Source organism: Hyperolius riggenbachi, chromosome 2 (assembly GCF_040937935.1).
Source record: "Hyperolius riggenbachi isolate aHypRig1 chromosome 2, aHypRig1.pri, whole genome shotgun sequence".
Lineage (NCBI taxonomy): Eukaryota > Metazoa > Chordata > Amphibia > Anura > Hyperoliidae > Hyperolius > Hyperolius riggenbachi.
In genome coordinates this window covers 277,824,872-277,846,070 of record NC_090647.1, presented here as the reverse complement: position 1 = coordinate 277,846,070, position 21,199 = coordinate 277,824,872, and the positions used below count along the sequence as shown (strand labels likewise).

At 39.1% G+C, this 21,199-nt stretch overlaps 1 protein-coding gene across 1 annotated transcript in view; it reads right to left on the bottom strand.

Moving 5' to 3' along the window:
• Nucleotides 1–411: 411 nt before the first annotated feature.
• TBX4 (T-box transcription factor 4) overlaps nt 412–21,199 on the bottom strand; it is a 223,848-nt gene continuing 203,060 nt past the window's right edge. Inside the window, exons 5-8 of the mRNA XM_068265381.1 lie at nt 17,998–18,150; nt 8,467–8,555; nt 6,720–6,964; nt 412–1,666 (exon numbers count right to left, since the gene is read on the bottom strand). Coding sequence (XP_068121482.1) covers nt 1,044–1,666; nt 6,720–6,964; nt 8,467–8,555; nt 17,998–18,150 — 1,110 coding nt within the window. The 3' untranslated portion in view covers nt 412–1,043. The remainder of the gene's footprint in view (nt 1,667–6,719; nt 6,965–8,466; nt 8,556–17,997; nt 18,151–21,199) is intronic.

The window sequence follows — 21,199 nt, the reverse complement described above, 5'->3', positions numbered from 1 at the left end:
TACACTGGTTACTGTGGGCATGACAAAAAAGATAAAATTGCAAATGCATACAGTAACATACCAATGAATTGCAAATGCATACAGTAACATACCAATGAATTGAAAATGCATACAGTAACATACCAATGAATTGCAATGCAAATGCATAAAGTAAAACAAAATAAAACAATAATTTAACACGTATAATCTGATGGCAAAATCAGTTTCATGTGGTTCACTTTTTCAGAGGCAATAAAAATGACAAAAGGACCCACACAGCTGAAGATTATGATGGCCTTTTTGGAAAATATTTATGGCTGTAAAGAATGACAAGTATAATATTTAGACTTGGAGTCAGAGATTGATAACTTAATGTCACATGTGGAAAAAGTTTAATGAAAAGACATCTGGAGGTATTGCATCGTCAGAACATCAGTTTTATTTTTCAAATGTAAGCAAAATGCCTGACATGTCACATAAATGGAAAGAAAAACATCCAATGTGTATGGACAAAATTGGATTTCCAATAGCCTGCATAGATTGTTTTCTGATATAATAAATCAATTTCCCTCACTCTTATTTCCCATCTTGTCTTGTTTTTTCCTACATCAACTTAGTTCACAATCTTAAATAGATGTTTTGAAAAACCCTGGAAACATTCACAATTTTATTTAGCATCTCATCTCAAAGCAAAGCTTCATTGGACACGTGGCCTGCATTTGTGATAGATATATATATACTTTTTATATATATATATATATATACACATATGTATAGATATAAATAGCTATTTAGCATGCAAACATTTAGTGATTCCCTGTTTGTATCTTTTAAACTACCAACATCTAAGGCACCTGTTTTAATAAACTCTAAGTTGCATACATGGTAGACACAAGCCATGTTGGTGGATCATTTTACCATGTGTAGTATCATCATCCATTTTGCTGATAATGGATATAGAGTTTACTGAAGTGCAGGATACTCACAGGTATTAATGAAACATAGGTCAAATTGTCTGGGTTCCCAGAACATGACTTCAGTATAAGTTATTGTTTCAGCTGCAGTCATCCATCGGTCCAATTTTCCACAGTACCCATACCTGAATGATACTGTAGGGAAGATTCTCTAGATAAAGAAAAACTTTGAGAATATAAAAACTCATTGGGTGTGTTTATGTGAGGAGATGGAGGTTTTCTTTCACACAGAGATGGGTGAACTCTCTCTCGAGGAAAAGATGAAGGAGGAACTCTCTCTCGTACCTGAGATTGTGACAGCTGATTGTAGACACTGAAATGGGATTCACTTGGAGGTTGTGATGCTTGGGTTGCAATTGTTGACAGTCGAGGCATCATGGTGGTGGTGGTAAAATGAGTTGGGAAAGGCTGGTAAGGTACAGTTTCCATTGTCTGGACACTATAGCTTGTGTAAGGTGAAACAGATGTCCACATATTACAGCTTATCGGTGGAGGTGGAGGAGGTAAGTCATCAACGCCCGATACTCCGCCTATTTCTGGTCCTGAAGTAGAGTACATGCATGCTTCTCTTGGTGCCACATCATTGCGGTAAGGTGGGCTCAACATCTGTTGATCATATGGAGGAGGTGATCGGAAGTAGTGATCGTCTGCCATAGAAGAAGAAGGATCTAGGTAAGATCTCTTGCAAGGAAGATCAAGGTGCCGTGCACCTTCTGTAAAAAGAAAGAACTAAATATTTATGGGAGCACTCAATGCATGCCACAAGCTCAGATGTCTTGTGGTGCTTTTGGGAAATAATATTTAGTAACATTCATCAGATGTCTATAAAGGCAATTAACCCATTGCTGAGATACAAATTACCATAACTGTGCACATGTGGAACCTGCAAAATGTGCACTGATGAATAGGACACCTAGTCCACTGGCTGTGAGCACAGTGTTACTATTAAACTTTATTTATAATGCACCAACATATTATGCAGAACTGTACACAAGATAGGGTAAACATTGCCACATTACCCAATGTTACACAGAGGCTTGTGCCATTAACAGTGCAAGAATGGCAGCAATTTTAATATTCCCTTTGAAAATCAACAGGTGAATACTGATTGGCTTTTTTAGGCTCCACACACTTTTGTGAATATTAATCCCAGTCACCCAGTAACCAACTGTGCTAAGTTTGAGAACCCTGCTATTAACAGTGAAGAAGGGCTGCAGTACATTTTCCCTGAAAAATCTGTTTTTGACTCCACCCAGTTTTTGTAACCTTGACACACAGTCACTCAATGACCAAGTTTGTGAGCTTTCGGGTGTCTGGCATTAATGAAATCTGATTGGCTGTTTGTGGTCCCGCACCTTTAGTGAATTTGGGTCCCAGTCACCCAATGACCGACTGTAGCAAGTTTGAAGCCTCTGCCATTAACAGTGTAAGAATAGCAGAAGTTTAAATATTCCCCTTGAAAATCAATAGGTGAATTTTGATTGGCTGTTGTAGGCTCCACCTACTTTCTTGTATCTTAATCTCATTCACCCAGTGACCAAGTGTGCTAAGTTTGAGAACCCTGCTATTAACAGTGAAGAAGGGCTGCAGTTTACATTTTCCCTGAAAAATCAGTTTTTGACTCCACCCAGTTTTTGTAACCTTGACACACAGCCACTCAATGACCAAGTTTGTGAGCTTTCGGGTGTCTGGCATTAATGAAATCTGATTGGCTGTTTGTGGTCCCGCACCTTTAGTGAATTTGGGTCCCAGTCACCCAATGACTGACTGTAGCAAGTTTGAAGCCTCTGCCATTAACAGTGTAAGAATAGCAGAAGTTTAAATATTCCCCTTTAAAATCAATAGGTGAATTTTGATTGGCTGTTGTAGGCTCCACCTACTTTCTTGTATCTTAATCTCATTCACCCAGTGACCAAGTGTGCTAAGTTTGAAAACCCTGCGATTAACAGTGTAAGAATGGCTGCAGTTTACATTTTCCCATTTAAAATAAATGGCTGAAATTTGATTGGCTGTATAATTCTCCGCCCACTTTTCCTGAATTTATAACCCCGGTCACCAAGTGACTAACTGTGCCAAGTGTGGGGACTCTGGCTTGATTACTGTGAGAATAGCAGCCTTTTCCATTTTTTCCATTGACATGAATGGGTGAAATCTGATTAACTGTTTGTAGCTCCGCCCAGGTGTGCAGGGGGGACGCGAGACCCCCAGAACATATCATCCCAGGTAGTAAGGGATCTGTATACCAGGTTTCGTTCAAATCGGTCAAGGCGTTTTCGAGTGATCACGGCCCATACATACATACATATACACATACATACACACATACATCCGATTTTTTATATATAGATATTATGGCCAGAACCCGAAGTCTGGCCACTTCGGGTTCTGGCCAGGCAAAACTAGAAGTAGCCGTCTCACTGCAGTCAATGTGAGAAATGAATTAAGATTTCCGGATCCCCCAGCAGTAATGTGACAAATTAATGCGGCTCCTCGGCTCTGGCTCCTCCCCCTGCCCACCTCCTATTCAGCTCTGGCTGCCGGGGACACTCGTGTCCCCTAGAATCGTTTGTAGCAGCAAGTAATCTTGCCGTTCGTTCGGGTGCAATGTCTGCAGCTTTCCTGCTTTGCTTCCCTGCCGCTACGAACGACTCTGAATAGGAGGGGGGCCATGGGAGGAGCCAGAGCCAAGGAGGCGGCTTCATTTGTCACATTGCTGCCAGGAATCCGGAAATCTTAAATTAACTTCTCACATTGGCTGCAGTGAGACAGTCACTTCTTGTTTTGCTCGGACAGAACCCGGAGTGGCCAGACTTTGGGTTCTGGGCGTAACACACGCACGCACGCATGCACACACACACACGCACACACACACACTCAAAATCTGTCTCCCCCATTTATCTGAAAAGGAGCGTTAGCAGGCAGTCATGTGATGGGGCATATTAACCGAGTAGCATTAACATTTAAAATTACAATGCGCAGACAGTGCATAGCAATTTTACAATTACACTAATTACATAAAAAATAGCAGGAGTAGCGAAGATTACTTTAAAATTTTACACTTTAAAGTTGTGGCTGATCACAATACACATCAGATATATAAAATTATATACAAATCCCTTTTAAATCACTCCAGTGGCTAAGAGAAAATTATAATTATTATGGGATTTTGTCATTTTGAAGTTTTCTTTAAAAAATGGGACAATTATCTAATACAAATACTCTATTTTTTAAAATAACTGGCAGGGGCAGGGACTGGTTTATTATGGATTATGACAAAGGATCATCAAGAGTGTGCAGATAAGCTTAAATCCATTTATTATTGCCTTAATAGAAACATAAGGATTGCACTGCCATTAATTATTGGCCAGATAAATGTGATGATTATTTTCTTTAATAAATCCTGTGGTGTGTCTGTGTCTTAACTATAAAACATAACTATGTGGACAACCCAATTACTCATTCCTGTAGTGCTATTTATTATACCTGCTATAAATACAGACTGTCAGCTGCATTTTTTATACAGCAAGTAGCCTAGTACTGCTGCAACGTGGACCTTTTCTTATGCATATCCAGACAATTTAATTAACACGGGAACTGTGATGGATTGTACTATGTGAAGGGTGAATTTATAATTATAAAAAGGGTTACTATGTATAATGATAGAAAAACTAACCTTTGTTTTATATACAGAAAATTAAGATACTAAATGTTATATGTACTACTCACCTAAGGCAATGCACCTGATTTATTAAAGCACACTTGAGACCAGAGATCTTAAGAAATCCTGCAAACCTGGCAGATTTGCATGCTCTTACCAAGCCACAGGTATTGTTTCTGGCTGTAGCAAAATGTAAGAACTATTTTCTTTCAATAAATACAGGACAGCGTAGGGTTTTTTGTAATGAAAAAATTGTGCAATGGATCGAATCACTGCAAATCCAGGAATTGAGTGCAGTTACACAATCTCTAATTTATTAGTCCACTAAACGGCTGCAATTTGGTATGACCCAAATGAGGATAAAAATGTTTTTATGTGACACTCTATTCTTTAGCTTTATCTACAGGGAATTTGATAACCACAATTCAAACTCTTTTGGACATATTTAAAAAAAAAAAACCCAAAGCTAGGGTCTATTGAAGTGAAACATTTTTCTACTCGTATTTGTATTTTCTTTGCGTTTGTTAAGGCATTCATAAGGTCCCATTTACAGTGGGGAGTGGTTGTGACACAGAAAGAAACACAGATGCCTCTGCAATAGCAAGTCTATGCAACCTCTTTAGGACCGCTCCACGCCATTTGGCGTGGACACGGCAGAAGCCCCAGGAACGCCTAACGCTGATCGGCGCGCAGTCCTGGGGGCGTGTTTTGCAGAAGATCACGTGCGTTGATGCACACACATCTTCTCTTGAATGACGGAGCTCCGCTAGGAGACTGTTAGACAGCGAAACCGACGTTTATTTACTAGGTTCAGCGCTGTACTGGGGACAGCCGTATGACATGGCTGTCCCCCTGGGAGGCAGAAGACCAATCGCCATCATTAGCTGGATGGGGGAGGTAGGGTGTTTAAATAAAAAAATGTAATAAATAAGGAAAATTATTTTAAAACTATACAATTAAATATTTATAAAATAAAAAATAAACATCCTGGAAGAGAGATCATTGCCCACCAACATCAATCTCTGTTGGTGGGCAGAAAAGGTAGGTGAATCACTTGTGTGCGGAGTTGTGCGGCCCTGCAGCAAGGCCTTAAAGCTACAGTGGCCTGTTTTGTTAAAAATGGCCTGGTCTTTAGGGGGGTTTAAGCCCATGGTCCTTAAGTGGTTAAAGCTTGCTTTTTCATTGCCTGTATGCTTCACTGTATGCGATGCAAGGGTCACATAATTTCCAGTACAACTTTTTCATTTCATTGAGTTCCTGCTTTTACAGGAAATGCAACATAGCTCCCACTGTTAGTGGGCCTCAAGCTGGGATTATTTAGGCTGACAAGAAAAGATGACTGAGGGCAATGCAAAATCTTAGCAGATTAACCTTTTGTTCCTAGTAGATAGGATCTGTGTATGGAGGAAAACAGTTTTTTCTATCCATTTAGAAATTCTTTAAAGTAAGAGTGGAAGTAGTTATGTTAAATTCTATATCTGCAATGAAACAGGCTTTCTTTGCATTGAAAGACATCAATGGTTATAATTAGTAAGGGATTCCCAGAGGTGTTGAGCTAAGGATTTTATTTGAGTGCCACCTGGAGTTGGGAAGGATTTCTTCACTTTTAATGCTCATTGGTCCAAGCCTCATAAGGGTTATTTTTAGTCTTCCTTTGGATCAACTGGTATATATGAAGGTGGAGTACAGTGCTGTACAAATTATTATTTTCTGTTTGAACTTGATGGACAGGTGTCTTTTTTCAACCAAACTATGTAACTACGATAGCATTCAACAGTGGAAGGACCTCTGCCTTTCTCTCTTTTTGGCTCACATCCTGTCATTTGCAAGACATTTCAAAGTGCTCATTTGGAGTTCACTATGTGGGCTCCATTTCTTTACTTTGTGAGCTCAGTGCAGAATGGCTGGCCCAACCATTATTAAAGTTATCAGTTGACCCCAGTTTATTGACCATAGTTATTAATTTATAAACATATAATAGATTTTCACTAAATTCTCATTTCTAGGTATTTTGGTATTTCATTTAAGCAAAGTTACTTTAGTTTATGACATAAAATCATGCAGAAGGCAAATTAGAACATTTTGGTCAAAACTTAGATTTATAGTACCTCTTCTTTTTAAACAGTGATAGAACAGCCCAGAATCCCTTTGAGCTGTGAAGCTGTTGAGTGGCAGATCCTGAGCATCAGATGCAGCAAATTGCATGTGTGCTCCATTCTCATACTGATAATGCTGTAGGCCTTGGTGGCTGCTATGTAATGCATTGAGGTCCGATTTGCTTGGTAGCTGCCCTGGGTGACTTGATACCAGTCGTTGCCTCATGATGCTTTTTGAAATAACAGGGTATTCTTTGCTGTGGAAGAAATCATAGTTATGATGATAGTCTAAAATTGTTTGTTATATATTGCTTGAATAATGGATTGGTCCATACAAACAGGCATGCAGCATTTTAAGGGAACTTAAAAATGAGGTAAAAGGAAGGTAAATAACACCACTGTATGTATCAATAATATGGTCGTAATGTTTAAAGCTCTATCTTTAAAAAGTTTGTTATTCTTTTTTGGATTAGTAGTAAGTTAGGGTTTGGTATTGGGTAAAGAATTTTACTGTTGGACTGCAGGTGAGGAAACTAGTTAGCATTAAGCACATTATACAGTAGGTTATTGTGAGGCCTCTTGTGAGAAAGGTTCGAATTAGGTTTTAGGGGGAGCTTAAGCAGGGGCATCACAAGGAACACCCGGGTCACCGAGCAAACAACATTTTCCTGGGTGTCCCTTGAAGATGCCCCCAGAAGTGGCCAGTGATGCAAATCCCCCCCCCCCCCCAGTTTTAGCACCAACACTATGGCACCATGTTACTATATTTACCTGCTCTTCCTGCACAGAGTGGCTGCCAGGAGGAAGAGGAGATGCAAGGCAGCAGGATCAGGTAAAAATAGTCGCATAGCTCTGCTGCGCTAATGCTCTACAAGGTGAGTGGGAGAAGAATTGGACCCTCATAGCCCACGGGCCAAACCGGGATTATCACACACAGGGCATTAAGCAAACAATTGATTAAGCAGATGATCAAAATTTCACACACACTTAGAACTATCATTTGAAAGTCAATTGTTCCATCAAATGCAGACAGATTGTAGGATGAATTACACTTTCTACAAATCCCTGCTGATCCATGAAAAGTCAAAAATTAGCAAAATATGAAAGGACAAAACATCATTCAGGAAAAATGTTCTGCCTGGACAGACTGAGAAAATGACTGATGCAACAAGTGAAATGATCGATTCTAGTCTGTTGATGAAATAAAAAGATAAAGATTTCTCAGAGCTACCTCACATTAGTGACAAGTATTGGGTAAAAAAAGTTTAATCTCAAATGGTGAAAAATTATTATTTGGCTTTATGGTGATCTTGCAGTAAATCACATACACTATAATACATCCTGACAGCAGGATATATCTGGAAGATCTTTGAGTTTAATTAAAATGAATTATTGATATGGTATAGCTAATGTCACTTAAGCTTATAGAACGTCCAGGGGCATTTCCTTTTATCACAAATAACTTTAAGTACCACCAAGTCCTTTTAACCAGTAGAACTCTTAAGAGGTTATGTTTTAGGTTGGATTTTTTTTTTTGCATACGCTTCACATTTTTAAAATAAAATATGTCTTTTTGGATTACAAGTTTTCCTAAAAGAATAATGCTCTTCTGATCCAGTGGCTTTATATTCTTAGGTCTATAGTGTGTGGCATCACCAAACTTTTTAATTAAGTTTTTTTTTTCTTTTCTTCAAATAAAGCTCTTATTAATGCTCACCAGAACTTTGCTTCCCAAGAATCAGCTACAATATTTCTGTACCTTTGCAACCGAGCCACACGGAGGTCACTGTCATCACTTCCTCTGAAACCTTTGGCAAAGGGATTATTTTCAATTTTCAACTGGGTGATCTAAAAATAAAATATTCAATACAATTATAAACATATATGAGCTTCATGCAAATTAAATTTTGCAGAACACATTCATACGTGCACAAAAAGTTCCTTCTTAACTACGGTTCATATTTCTTTCATATTTTACTACTTTTTTGCTTGCTGTGCATTTTTTTGGAAATTGAACCCAAGATGAAAATAAACTGCTGAGACAAACAATTGTATATGTCCTCCTACTCCTAAAAATGACTTTTATTTTTAGACATCCCATACTTTTATTTTATATTTAAAGCAAACCTGAAGTCAAAATAAACATACAGACGTCGTACTTAGTTCCCATGAAGCCTACTCATCAACCTCTTTCAACTCTCCTGTGTCCCGTTTGTCCACTGTGAACAATGGAATTCTCCATCCTCCCTTTTGAAAATGGCCATTACCCCATAACAGCATGCTGGTCAGCACACTGCTTAACTGTAACATCTTGAGCCATAGGGAAATATGGACATTACCTTGTTTATCAGTTGCCTTTTCAGTTATAACTGACAGCAACTGATATATAACTGACAGCAACTGATATATTTCAGTTCTGACAAAATCTTGTCAGAATTGGAAGGAATTATTGTAAGAAGAAAATGGTGAGCTTCTGAGAGGAACTGACAGTGAGGCAATTATGTAATAATCATTTGCAGGTACATCATGTCATTTTAAATAATGTTTCTTGGTTCAGGTTCACTTTAAACATTACATAGTTACATAGTTATTTGTGTTGAAAAAGACATACGTCCATCGAGTTCAACCAGAGAACAAAGTACAACACTAGCCTGCTCCCTCACATATCCCTGTTGATCCAGAGGAAGGCGAAAAACCCTTACAAGGCATGGTCCAATTAGCCCCAAAAGGGAAAAAATTCCTTCCCGACTCCAGATTTCATGGATCAACATCCTTAGGCATTACCTAGTAATTGTACCCATGGATGTCTTTCAACGCTATGAAAGCATCTAAGCCCCCTTTAAATGCAGGTATGGAATTTGCTGTGGCAATGCATTCCACATCTTAATCACTCTTACTGTACAGAACCCTTTCCTAAATAAATTTAGAAAGTAGATTGAATGTTTTATTGTCTCTGCTCAATGGCAGTCTTTTATGTGTCTTTTATGTGTCCCAGAGTTAAAATACATTAACTATTGACCTTTTTTGTATCTCTCCCTTGTTCTCAGAAGTTGTCCTCTGCAAAAACACTTTTATGGATGTAACTTGCTTATCAGTGAGCTTTACTATATTCCCAACAAGGTACAGACAAGACAGAAGATGTCACTTGCATGCCCGCAGAAGCTGTAACTTGCATGTTTGAAAATTAACTCTTTCAGGTAGCAAAAGAAAAAAAGAAAAACAGCTTGGTTATTAATATGTTTTACACTGTACATGAACATGTTTATCTCATCATGTCACATGTCACTTCGGTACACTTTAAGAGTAAAACATTACAAATGAATTTGTATTTGTATTGTATTTTTCCTTCTCTTCCACCTTCTCTTCCACTTTCATAAAACTTTGTTTTATCACCTAATCAGCAATAAATTATCAACCTTCATTTAATCAACCAACTAATTGTTAGCACGTTACTGCAAGTTGAAAAGACAGCTCAGAAAAAAAGGATTACTAAAGTGGGTGCCCTGTTTTTTTTGTTATTTAATTTCAAATAAAATTTTCATTCTACATTCAAGATAGTACATTTGTTATTTGTTGTATTATTTCTGTTATTGCTCTATGTGGCAAGCAGAGGGTTATAAGTAATATGTGTGCTAACTACCATATTTTATCAGGCAGTTAGCTGACCAGTTAGCAAGCAACTAAATTCTTCCCCTTGCCCTTTCTTGAAGACACTATTGCAGAGGAGGATAGGGCTGTATTTCACAGTCTACCAAATGCACTAGAAATTGTTAAAAGGGACTCCTAGGACCTTTCATGGGTATGCCTTTAAAGAAACTTTGACCAGTACTACAAAGTACTTAAAGATGCATACCTTTATGTAGCTTGTGCTCTCCTCTTTCATTTGATGCCTGAATTGCCTTTTTACACCAAATCATTTTTGTTCGATTTCAATTTAAAAATCGCGGCTGCCATCTTGGCTATGTTATAACTTCCGGGTCACCCCTGTCTTCTCTGTTAGAGAAGTGCATCACTGAATGAATCAGGAAGAGGAAGTGACACGCATGGCTATTGCAAGAGGTTCCTCCAGAGGGGTCATAGCACGACTTTGTTGGAAGTCATCTGGCTTAAAGGCATACCCATGAGAGGTGCTCGGAGTCCCTTTGAGGAAAATGCAAAGCTTGGTAGTGACTGCAGTTGGTTACCTGATGCAATTAGGGCAGAGAAGCTATTTTGAAGAGATGGATTTTGAACTACTTGTTACAATACACTGATCTCTACTTTAAAAAGTTATATGACCCATTAAGGAAAAATTCTAATTTTCAAATGACTCCTCCTTCACTTAAATCAAGGGCCACAATAATCTGGTTCATTTTGCATTGTAAGCACTTTGAAGATGACTCTTGCCTAAGAGCTTGACATGATGCATAGAATCTACACTAGTAAAGCTTAAAGGAAGCATCAAGCTAATTTTGGCTGCCCTGCAATATACTTACCGGGGGCTTCCTCCAGCCACTTGAAGCCGACAAGTCCCTCGCAGCATCTCCACTCGCAGCCGCCAGCCTGGGGTCCCTGCCGGCGCTGAGGCCGACCTCCTCTACTGTGCCTGTGTGAGCGCAGCAGTCAATCAAGTCCACGTTGTCCGCAGCATACTTCGCAGTACGCTGTGGACAATGGACTTGATTGACAGCGGCACTTCACGCAGGCGCAGTAAGGATGACCTCGAAGTTGGCCTCTGCACCGGCGGGGACCCCGGGTAGGCGGTTGCGAGCAGAGATGCTGCGTGGGCCATGTCGGCTTCAAGGGGTTGGAGGAAGGGAGGAAGCCCCCGATTAGTATATCATGGGGCTGCCAAAAATGCTTTATGATTTCTGCATGACTAATAGCAGCCATGGATTAAAAAATGCAGTAAAACACCTATTACTATTGTAATAGGCGTATGCAGTGACAGCTGTACTTTAATTTATCTCTGCAGTGAAGCCATGCATAAAAATTCAGTTATATGCAAAATTGACACGCTGGATGTTGTTTCCTATTAAGAATATTTTTTGTTGTTGGTTGTATAAAGTCAAATCAAAATTGAAGGCAAACTGTTCAGCCCAACTAAGCTTTCTTGTACATGAGCATTGCTGATCCCGTCTGATGAATCATGCTGTCTTCTCTAGCAAAGTTTACAACTTCAGAAAGAACGAGTGATGAATGATCATGTGGGAGACATAAACTATAAGACTAGCCTGAGCTACATTGTATTAATACTATAATCCTGGGGTTCTCAAACCTCTCCGAGCAATGACCTTCGATTACTTTGAATTTTTTTTCAAGGCACCTCTTGGCAAAAACAACTACCAAAATGCTGTTATGACCCCCCAAGTAACTAGTGATGCATATATGGATCTTTTTCCTCATTCACGACGCAATATGCTGGAGTTGCGGTGTCTCCTTAGTGAAGTTAAAGGAAACTGTCCTTATGTCATAGGAGATACATGTGTGGGCAGCCAGTGGACACCACAGGCAGAGGTGTTGGGGCCTCCTCTGGGCATGTAAAGTTTTTAAGAGGAAAACTAAAAATGCAGATGGCTCAGGAAAGTCAAAAAAAGCTTCAGCGCTGAAGAAGTCCACCTATGCCAACCCCAGCGATTGAGTTTGAGAACCACTGCTATAGTCTAATTTCACTGCACTTGTGAAGACGATGTGTAGTAGAATGCAGAGACTATCAGGGTAAGAAACAGTTCATGTGGTTACATGAAACTACTCTTTCATTATATCAATGTAGATTCATATGCATGGGGTTACTACAGGGTCACTTCAAACATTTTATTGGCTGGCAAAGTCTAATATCCTGAAGAAGAGAGCTCATGCTCCAATAAAAATATTGTAGCTTTCTTTGGAATAGACATTTAGCAGTAGAAGACCAGGCAGCTTGGATTGGATAGCAATATTGCTAAACCAGAAACACAGAAAGAGGCATTTATTCAATTCACATTGGCCTCAATTCACTAAGCTTATCTCCTGTCTTTAATAACTCTTCTAGAGTTGTTACCATGGTGATAAGGCATGTAGTATTCAGGAAACATTTTACCTCAGACAAACCTAAAGTTAACTCTTCTGTCTTTAAGTTAACTCTTCAATCCTTAAAATAACTCCAGAGTTAAAGACAGGCTGTTTATTAACTGCGTGTGAAAATAACTACAGAGGAGGTAAAATAACTACAGAGGAGGTAAAATAACTACAGAGGAGGTAACTTAACTACAGAGGAGGTAACTTAAGGAATGAAGAGATAAGATAACTCTCTCTTATGTGGAGGTAAGTTTTCTCTTGCCTTATTATCTCCAGCATGATCTTAGTGAATTGAGGCCATGGGCCTTAATTCACTAAGATCATGCTAGAGATAATAAAGCAAGAGAAAACTTACCTCCACACGTGAGAGAGTTATCTTACCTCTTCATTCCTTAAGTTACCTCTCCTGTAGTTAATTTACCTCCTCTGTAGTTAATTTACCTCCTCTGTAGTTAATTTACCTCCTCTGTAGTTATTTTCACACGCAGTTAATTAACAGCCTGTCTTTAACTCTGAAGTTATTTTAAGGATTGGAGAGTTAATTTAAAGACAGAAGAGTTAACTTTAGGCTTGCCTGAGATAAAATGTTTCCTGAATACTACATGCTTTATCACCATGGTAACAACTCTAGAAGAGTTATTAAAGACAGGAGATAAGCTTAGTGAATTGAGGCCTTTGGCCTCGATTCATCAACACTTAGCAAATTTGTTAACAACAGTTTGGTAAAATACCGAATTTGTTAACTTCATTTCAGGATTCATCAAAGTTATCTACAGCTTTTAGCGAACATTCGGTAACGATTCGGTAACGATTCGCTAAAACGGAAGAAAGTGCAATTCATGAAAAAGAAAGTGGGCGTGGTTTAGCATTACATTTAGGATTAGTTATCTCCTTCACTGCTCTGTCGTTATTCCTGTCAGATCATTGCTGACAGAGAAGATGGAGCCATTTGAAGTGGTTATGTATCAGCTGAGAGTGATTCAAAGGCGCAGAAGGGCAAGAATAAGGTCTGCAACCATATAAATTTGTAAGAGAATAGATTTATTTGCTAGAACACGACATCTGCATTTCTCTTGAATCATCTTGTAAGAGAACACAGGCAGTGCCAGGGTTAACTAATTTTGCTAGCTGCACTATAATTTTTTAGAAAAGGCTCCTATCAAATTGTGGGATTGTCCCAACCACTTCCAGAATCCTGGTCCAGGTGTTAAGCCCTATTCAGAATGTTGCTACGTAGTGCTCAAAGGACTGCCTTTTACCCACAATTCCATGGGAATCTTATGGCCTTGTGTTAAATTACCGCTGTAAAATGGAAATATCGACACGTTACCGAATGGTTACCGAATTGTTATCGAATTCACACCGAATGCCGAAAAACCTTGATGAATACAACTAGAAATCGCTAAACTTCGAATTCGGTAATTTAACAAACTGGAAAAAGTTATCTCAAAGACAATGATGAATCGAGGCCTTTGTCTCCTATGTTTTCTCCTAGGTAATATTTTAACACCTTATCAAAAATGCCTATTAAGCCACCATCAAACAAGAAAACATGTAGAATAATTTAGACAGTGCTGGGATGTGAAAATATTACCTAGGAGAAAATGTAGGAGAAAAAGTGGATTGAATACAAGTCACTGAGTTTGTTAGTCAATCAAATGGTAACAAGGAAATATGCTGAGGACCTTCTAAACAATAATGGTCAGCCCCATGCTCTGCTAACACTGACCCTTATTGCCTTTATAGAGAACAAAGTGCCAGCAGCCCCTGTGCTTGATATTAACACATCCAATTACAGAGACATTGCTATTAACACTCCAATTACAGAGACATCTCTACTCTGAACTTTACACATCATAACTTACAATAATAATGCACTAACTCTATGAATACACCAAATCTATGTAAACACTTTACACGTGGATGAAAATGTAGGCTTGCTTGTCCCCCAATATGTTGTTGGTCTTCCATTTAACAACTGGGCATGTTGGACGAGTACATTTGAAATTGGCGCCGGTAGACTTGGGCGCAGGATACAGCGGTATATAGCTGATCCTGCTTCTGCACAAGTCCAGGCCGATTTAATTACTATTCCCCCTCCAGGCCGACATGGATAGAGGGGGAATGAAATAATTCGGCTTCTAGCGATTGCTGGAGGCCGAATTATTATGTTTTTAAGCAACTTCAGTTCCGTCTTCTGACGGAGCCGACGTTACTCACTGAGCGCTTCAATAGGAATGATTCCTATTGTAGCCTATGGAGGCGCCGGCTGCACCCAAATCTAGCAGCGCTGAAAAGCACTGCTCCGAGTTGGACTGCTTCTGCCCAACTGCTACTGTTATTCTATTGTATTCCCCCTACGGATTGTTGTTTACTTATCCTTCCCTATCCACAGACCTGAACATGTCACTTAGTCAGGAACTGAGCAGTATTTGTGTATAGCTGCCACTTATTTCCATGCCATACATGAAATGACTACAAATGATTGTTTCAAGTGACAATCATTCAAAGTCAGCCGTGAAGACCAGTATTTGGGAGATCACTGTAAGATCTAAGTACATTCCATACACATGAGCCATTTGATTCCAGTCTGTCTAATTCATTTAAAAATTGTATTAACCATTTTCTGTAGCTGCGCTTACATGTAACGTTAATCCATCACAACTAGTTTTTATAATTTTTTTTTTTTTATGTTGAGAGGTGAAAAGTTATTTTACAGATATGAAGACGAAATTAAGAAAAAAAAATGATAAAAATTTTGAGCATCAAAATATAAAAATTATTTTTTAACAATAGTAACTAAGGTAAGAATCAACCGTCACTTAATAGGGCAACCTATTTTCAGTTCCTTTTACTTATAAGGTGCAGCAGGTGAAGATATAGAAACAAGGCAAAGCAATCAGTATGGTACTGTTACTGTTACTAATTTCTTTTTTAGAGGCTCCACTTTTAAATTGTATTGTGAAAAAATGTAAAGGAATACAGTTAATATTTGAATAATGACCCTAGACATAAAATTTTTTGAAATGTTGCATTTGGAAAATGCAAATGTAGAGAACACCTTTAAAGAGTAACTGTTAGCCCCAAAAATGAAATTTAAATCTCTATGGCAATGTTTTATTTACTATTTAAGTGAGCCAAAAAGGCAATGCAGAAGTTAAAAATCAATCTATTTTTTTTACTATGTAGCCTTTTCCCCAAGCTCCGGACGCAAAGCCGCATATCAGATACTGATGAGCATGCAGAGCATGCCTATGTCTGCCCGACCCCCCTCTCCCCCCCAGGACCAGGTGCCGATATATTTGCACCACAAACAGCTGACCGCTCTGACACGGAGAGAGAGCGGAAGCACTTCCAGCGCCGCCACCGCAGAGCAGCCGCCGCCGTGCATCTCTCTCACATGTGATTCTCTTACATGTGACTCGGCGGCGGCTGCTCTGCGGTGGCGGCGCTGGAAGTGCTCCCGCTCTCTCTCCGTGTCAGAGCAGTCAGCTGTTTGTGGTGCGAATATATCGGCACCTGGTCCTGGGGGGGGAGAGGGGGGTCGGGCAGACATAGGCATGCTCTGCATGCTCATCAGTATCTGATATGCGGCTTTGCGTCCGGAGCTTGGGGAAAAGGCTACATAGTAAAAAAAATAGATTGATTTTTAACTTCTGCATTGCCTTTTTGGCTCACTTAAATAGTAAATAAAACATTGCCATAGAGATTTAAATTTCATTTTTGGGGCTAACAGTTACTCTTTAACGGAGGATATCTCTATCAGTGTAATATTTGAAAGCATAATTAAGTGGTAGCTTTGCATCTTTATTATAATTTTATTTTGTGGTCTATAAAGAAATAAATTAGGTGCATATTTTACTTCTATGATACTGGAGGATTTTAAGCCTGAAAATATCAGTTTAGAACCCCTTACACGTACTTCAGGTCCCCCACCCCTGCAGTGTATACAGTGGAGTGCATGTTGTATACAGAAGAACAGAAGCAAGTCCTGCTATCGTCTGATTTCCTCAAAGAGCTCTAGGACAGTTGTCCATCGGACGATCTGTATAGGGACCCCAGGGAGATCCACAGCCCATGTAAGGAAATTAGAAAAGCATACACAATTTGATTTGAAGTTAGTTTTTTACTCTAAGATGAAAATTAATTATTCTGAAGGTCTATCAATATATGGTCAATTCTGCTGTGCCACGCTCCAAAGTTCGATCAAACAGAAATTTCAAAAACCCATCAGATATTTATATTATTGAGGGACATTTGTAACCCTGATCGATCAAGGTTCTTTTGATTGTACGCTTGGCATCGTTCATTTTTGGCTAACTGAATTCAGAAGTTCAAAACCAGTTTGCAGTTGATTGGATAATATGACCAAATAAACTACTAGATGAAAAGAAAAAAATGACTTGTGTATGCGAGGGTTATTGTCATATTTGCAGATCATGGTATTTTGTGGTATTCTGCAAGGAAAATCAAGGGGTTGATTTATCTGTGAGCAAATAAAATAATAGAAACCTGAGTGAGGCCGGATCCACACTATAAGCGCTTTTCTGAGCGCTTTGTAATTGATTAGCGCTTCTAAAAAATGTTCCCATTAACTTTCATTAAAATCACGGTAAATGATTGCGTGATCGTTGCGATTTTGAAGCGATTTTTTCAGTAATTTTAATAAGAGTGAAGGAAAGCGCTAATCAATTACAAAGCGCTCAGAAAAGTGCTTATATTGTGGATCTGGCCTAAGAGCTCTTTTACGCTAGCAGCATTTTGCAATGCGATTTTGATTGCCAAGTGCTAGGTATTCACATTCTAGTGTAAAATGCACAAGCATGTTTCCAGTAGTGCGATGCGTTTGTGATGCAATTTTTCCTGATCGCTATCGTCATGCCTGCTGCATTTTTTATGTGCTTCAGGTCCAATACAAATTATAGGAGTGCAGACAAATTGCATAGCAATCATGACTACAGACTTATCTGTCAATTAACAGATCCACTGAGCTACATTCTTGCATTTTCCATTTGTGAACAATACTTTCTGCAGAGAGGGTAAAAGAGGAGCAGAAGTCATTTCTTCTAGAGAAATAGCATAGAGACTGAAAACATTCTAGTGTAGCTGATGAACTGTTTGTTCACCAATAGGATTGACTTTGCAGAACGAGTGATGCTAAAACGTGAAAAACAATGTCCAATTTTACTATAAACGATCAGATTAGGTGGCAGTCAGCTAACATCGGATGACATGTGGAGCTGATACGACTCACCTTGTGATTCTGGTAAGAAGTCACAGATATGAATGCTGTCTCTGAGAACACATGAGTACAGAAAGCTGTGTTCTTGGAACCAAAGGCATTATTTTCATCTGCTTTGACTATGTGTAACCGCGGCTGGTATTTGTGCATTGAGTTTAAAATAATCTGAAAGAAAAATATAAAAAATTAAAACTACATTACTAAATTACCAACATTGCTTATATACAAGACCTGGATATATGAAATCAGAACCATATTGTGTACTGGATTTACCCATATATATATATATATATATATATATATATATATATATATATATATATATATATATATATATATATATATATATATATATATATAATAGTGTACTCGGTGCTGCTTTTTAGCATCATACTTTACCAATTTCCCCCCTGAGAGCATCAAATGCTCAAAAAGAAACATATATCTTAGCACATCTAAAAATCTAAAAATATATTATAATTGATTAACTTTGCTAAACATAAAGTTATTCTTTGGCCTGCTTTAATCAGGTCTGAAGGAGAACTGCAACCGGTTTTTATATAATGGCTGTACATGTTATTGTATGTATGGAACTGTTAAATGTTCTTCTTTGAACTTAATTTATTTCAGCACAAGTTTTTTCATAATAGATACAGAAATGTACTGCACAACCTATATGACCCAATAGGACCGGGGTCCCCATCCTTCGGTCTGTTGCCTGTGCTGGTCAATGGACTGTGTTGCACCAACTTGTGGGCCGGGTCTGTATCTCACAGCTGTTTTATGGGGTGAAGTGGTGGAGAGGTAAGAAAGGGTCATGCAAAGTGTTCAGTAGAAGGGTTAAATAACGCACCTCTCCAGGATCTATGAAAGAAGCATGCCATCCATCTTCCTCCTCCCCGGCATTCTGTTTTTAAGATGAAGCACCATCTGTCATCACGTGACGTGACAGGAGCTGCTGCACAAAACAGACAGAGTGCCTGGAAGGAAGATGGGTTGCACGTGTTTTTCCTGGTTCCTGGAAAGCTGAGTTACTTTATCCCTTTGCTGCGCACTCTGCAGGGCGGTTGGGGCAACCTCTCCGGCTACCTATACTGGGGGGGAGGTCATCTGGCTGCTTATATGGTGGGTCATCTGGCTACCTATACTTAGAGATAACCTTCAATTAAAAAAATATTGAGGATGAAAGAACACATGAATGAATAGAGGCCAAATTGCTTTTGATCGAACATGTTGGTGCAATTTATTTCTGGCAGATCTGATCCGAGAGAGAATAGAAAAATTGATGTAAGTATATAGTTATTTTATTAGCACTTTCATTTATACTTTTATGCATACAAATGTATTTATATTATCACTAGTTTTCTGTAGCACATTGATTTGTATTTGAGCACTAGCACTTTATAGAAACCCAGGTTTCTTTTTCAAGGGGTCCTAAACAGGACTTATGTTCAATGTCAACAAATGTGGCTTTAAAAGAGAGGTTACAAAGATATCCAAACTTGGAGAAGCAGTACTGCAGGAAAATCAGGAAAAGTGTACTACAGTAGGTGATCAAAGCAACAATCACTACCTTAAAATCCAATCACCCTGCAATGTTAATGTTTATCGTAAAAGGATGATCTAACTCCAAACAGATAAACAAAGAAGTGGTGATCAGTTATCACATCATTTTATTTTTTACAGCAAATTTTGGACAAGATCAGAACAGACCCCAAAATAATGCAAAGGCAGCATTTTACTTAAAAACAAACCAAAAAGCTAATAAAAAAGGATATACATTTGCAGAGGGTTTTTCTAAGGTAAGGACAGCAAAGTGTATAGTACAAAAGTTGTGAATTCAGCTGCCTTTGTCACTAGTTAGTCTGGGCAGCAACGTTATGATTCACTGTTTGTACAGCAGTGATGTAAGCAAACTTAAAATAGCCTATTCGGCTGTGATAACGAAACCATATTTCATGGGCCCAACAAGATCCCATTTTATTTTTGAATTTGATGTAAAATATTCTGGCTTCTTCAGATCTCATAAGAACAAATTTATGAGTATCCAGTGTCTCAGGCATCTGTATTCCAGACAAGGCAGAAGCTGATGACCATCTGGCCTAAGGAATGACGGCCAAAAATACATTTTTCTGCATCCAAGTAGTAGTCCTAATGTTATTTTTAGCAGTTTATTTTCATCCAGTTGCATAGCACATTCACACCGTGGCAAAAATGTGAAAATGTTAATCTGACACTAACATTTAGCACTTCTGTGTTTGGAATATAAAAGTCACATCTACACCTTACTGGAGGGTTGCTTAAAGCAGAACTTACATCAGATGAAGAAAGCAGCTTAGTGCAAAGCTAAGTCACAGCAGTAATAATATTAAACATTTTGTCAATTAGAATGGTGCCATTTTATAATGACCGTCCATAAATATGTTTGGAAAAATGAAAATTTCATAAAATGGGAAATATATGATGACCTTCTGTCTGTTATACTGTTTTGTTAGGCCATGACTGAGGTTTTTGCTCCTCATTCACTTGTCCCCTGTGTACTTTTGTTCATAGGGTAATCCTCTCCCCGTCCAACTGCAATATAATATATGAGACATGTCTAGCACTAGATACATTTTTCAAGTCTGTGGGGCTGCAGAGGAAATCTCCTCCCACTCAAATGGGTGACCTTTACCCAGCCATTACTTTTAACTCCCCCCCTCTTATTGGTCTACAACAGTGGTCCTCAAACTAAGGCCCGTAAGCCGAATGCGGCCCACCAAGGCTTTTTCAATGGCCCCCCAAACACAAAATGTATAACTTATAGATGTGGCCCACTGTACCTTTAAATATTGGCAGCCCGCATATAGAATAGTGGTGCTGGCATCCAGGGGCGAGCCTGGGGTGCCTGGCACCTGGGTGCAAGATTTTCTCTGGCGCCTATGGGAGTGGTTAAATTTACCGCGCCCAACCACATAACCACACCAGTGTCCTGCCTAATCACACCCACACCTTCCACCTCTTTCCGCATGCATGTGATACCCCATTCCTACCCCTCTTCCATGGGCTTGCTCCTGGCTGGCTTTGGCTTCCTGCGAGTCTGCTAGTCTCTGGACTGACTCAGGCTGAGAGGCTCTGCGAGTGCGACGCAGTCACACACTGCGTATTTATGGCTGCCTGCGGCCACCCTACTCTCGCTGTTGTAGGCTCCTCCCCCCGCCAAGCCCAAGCGTGA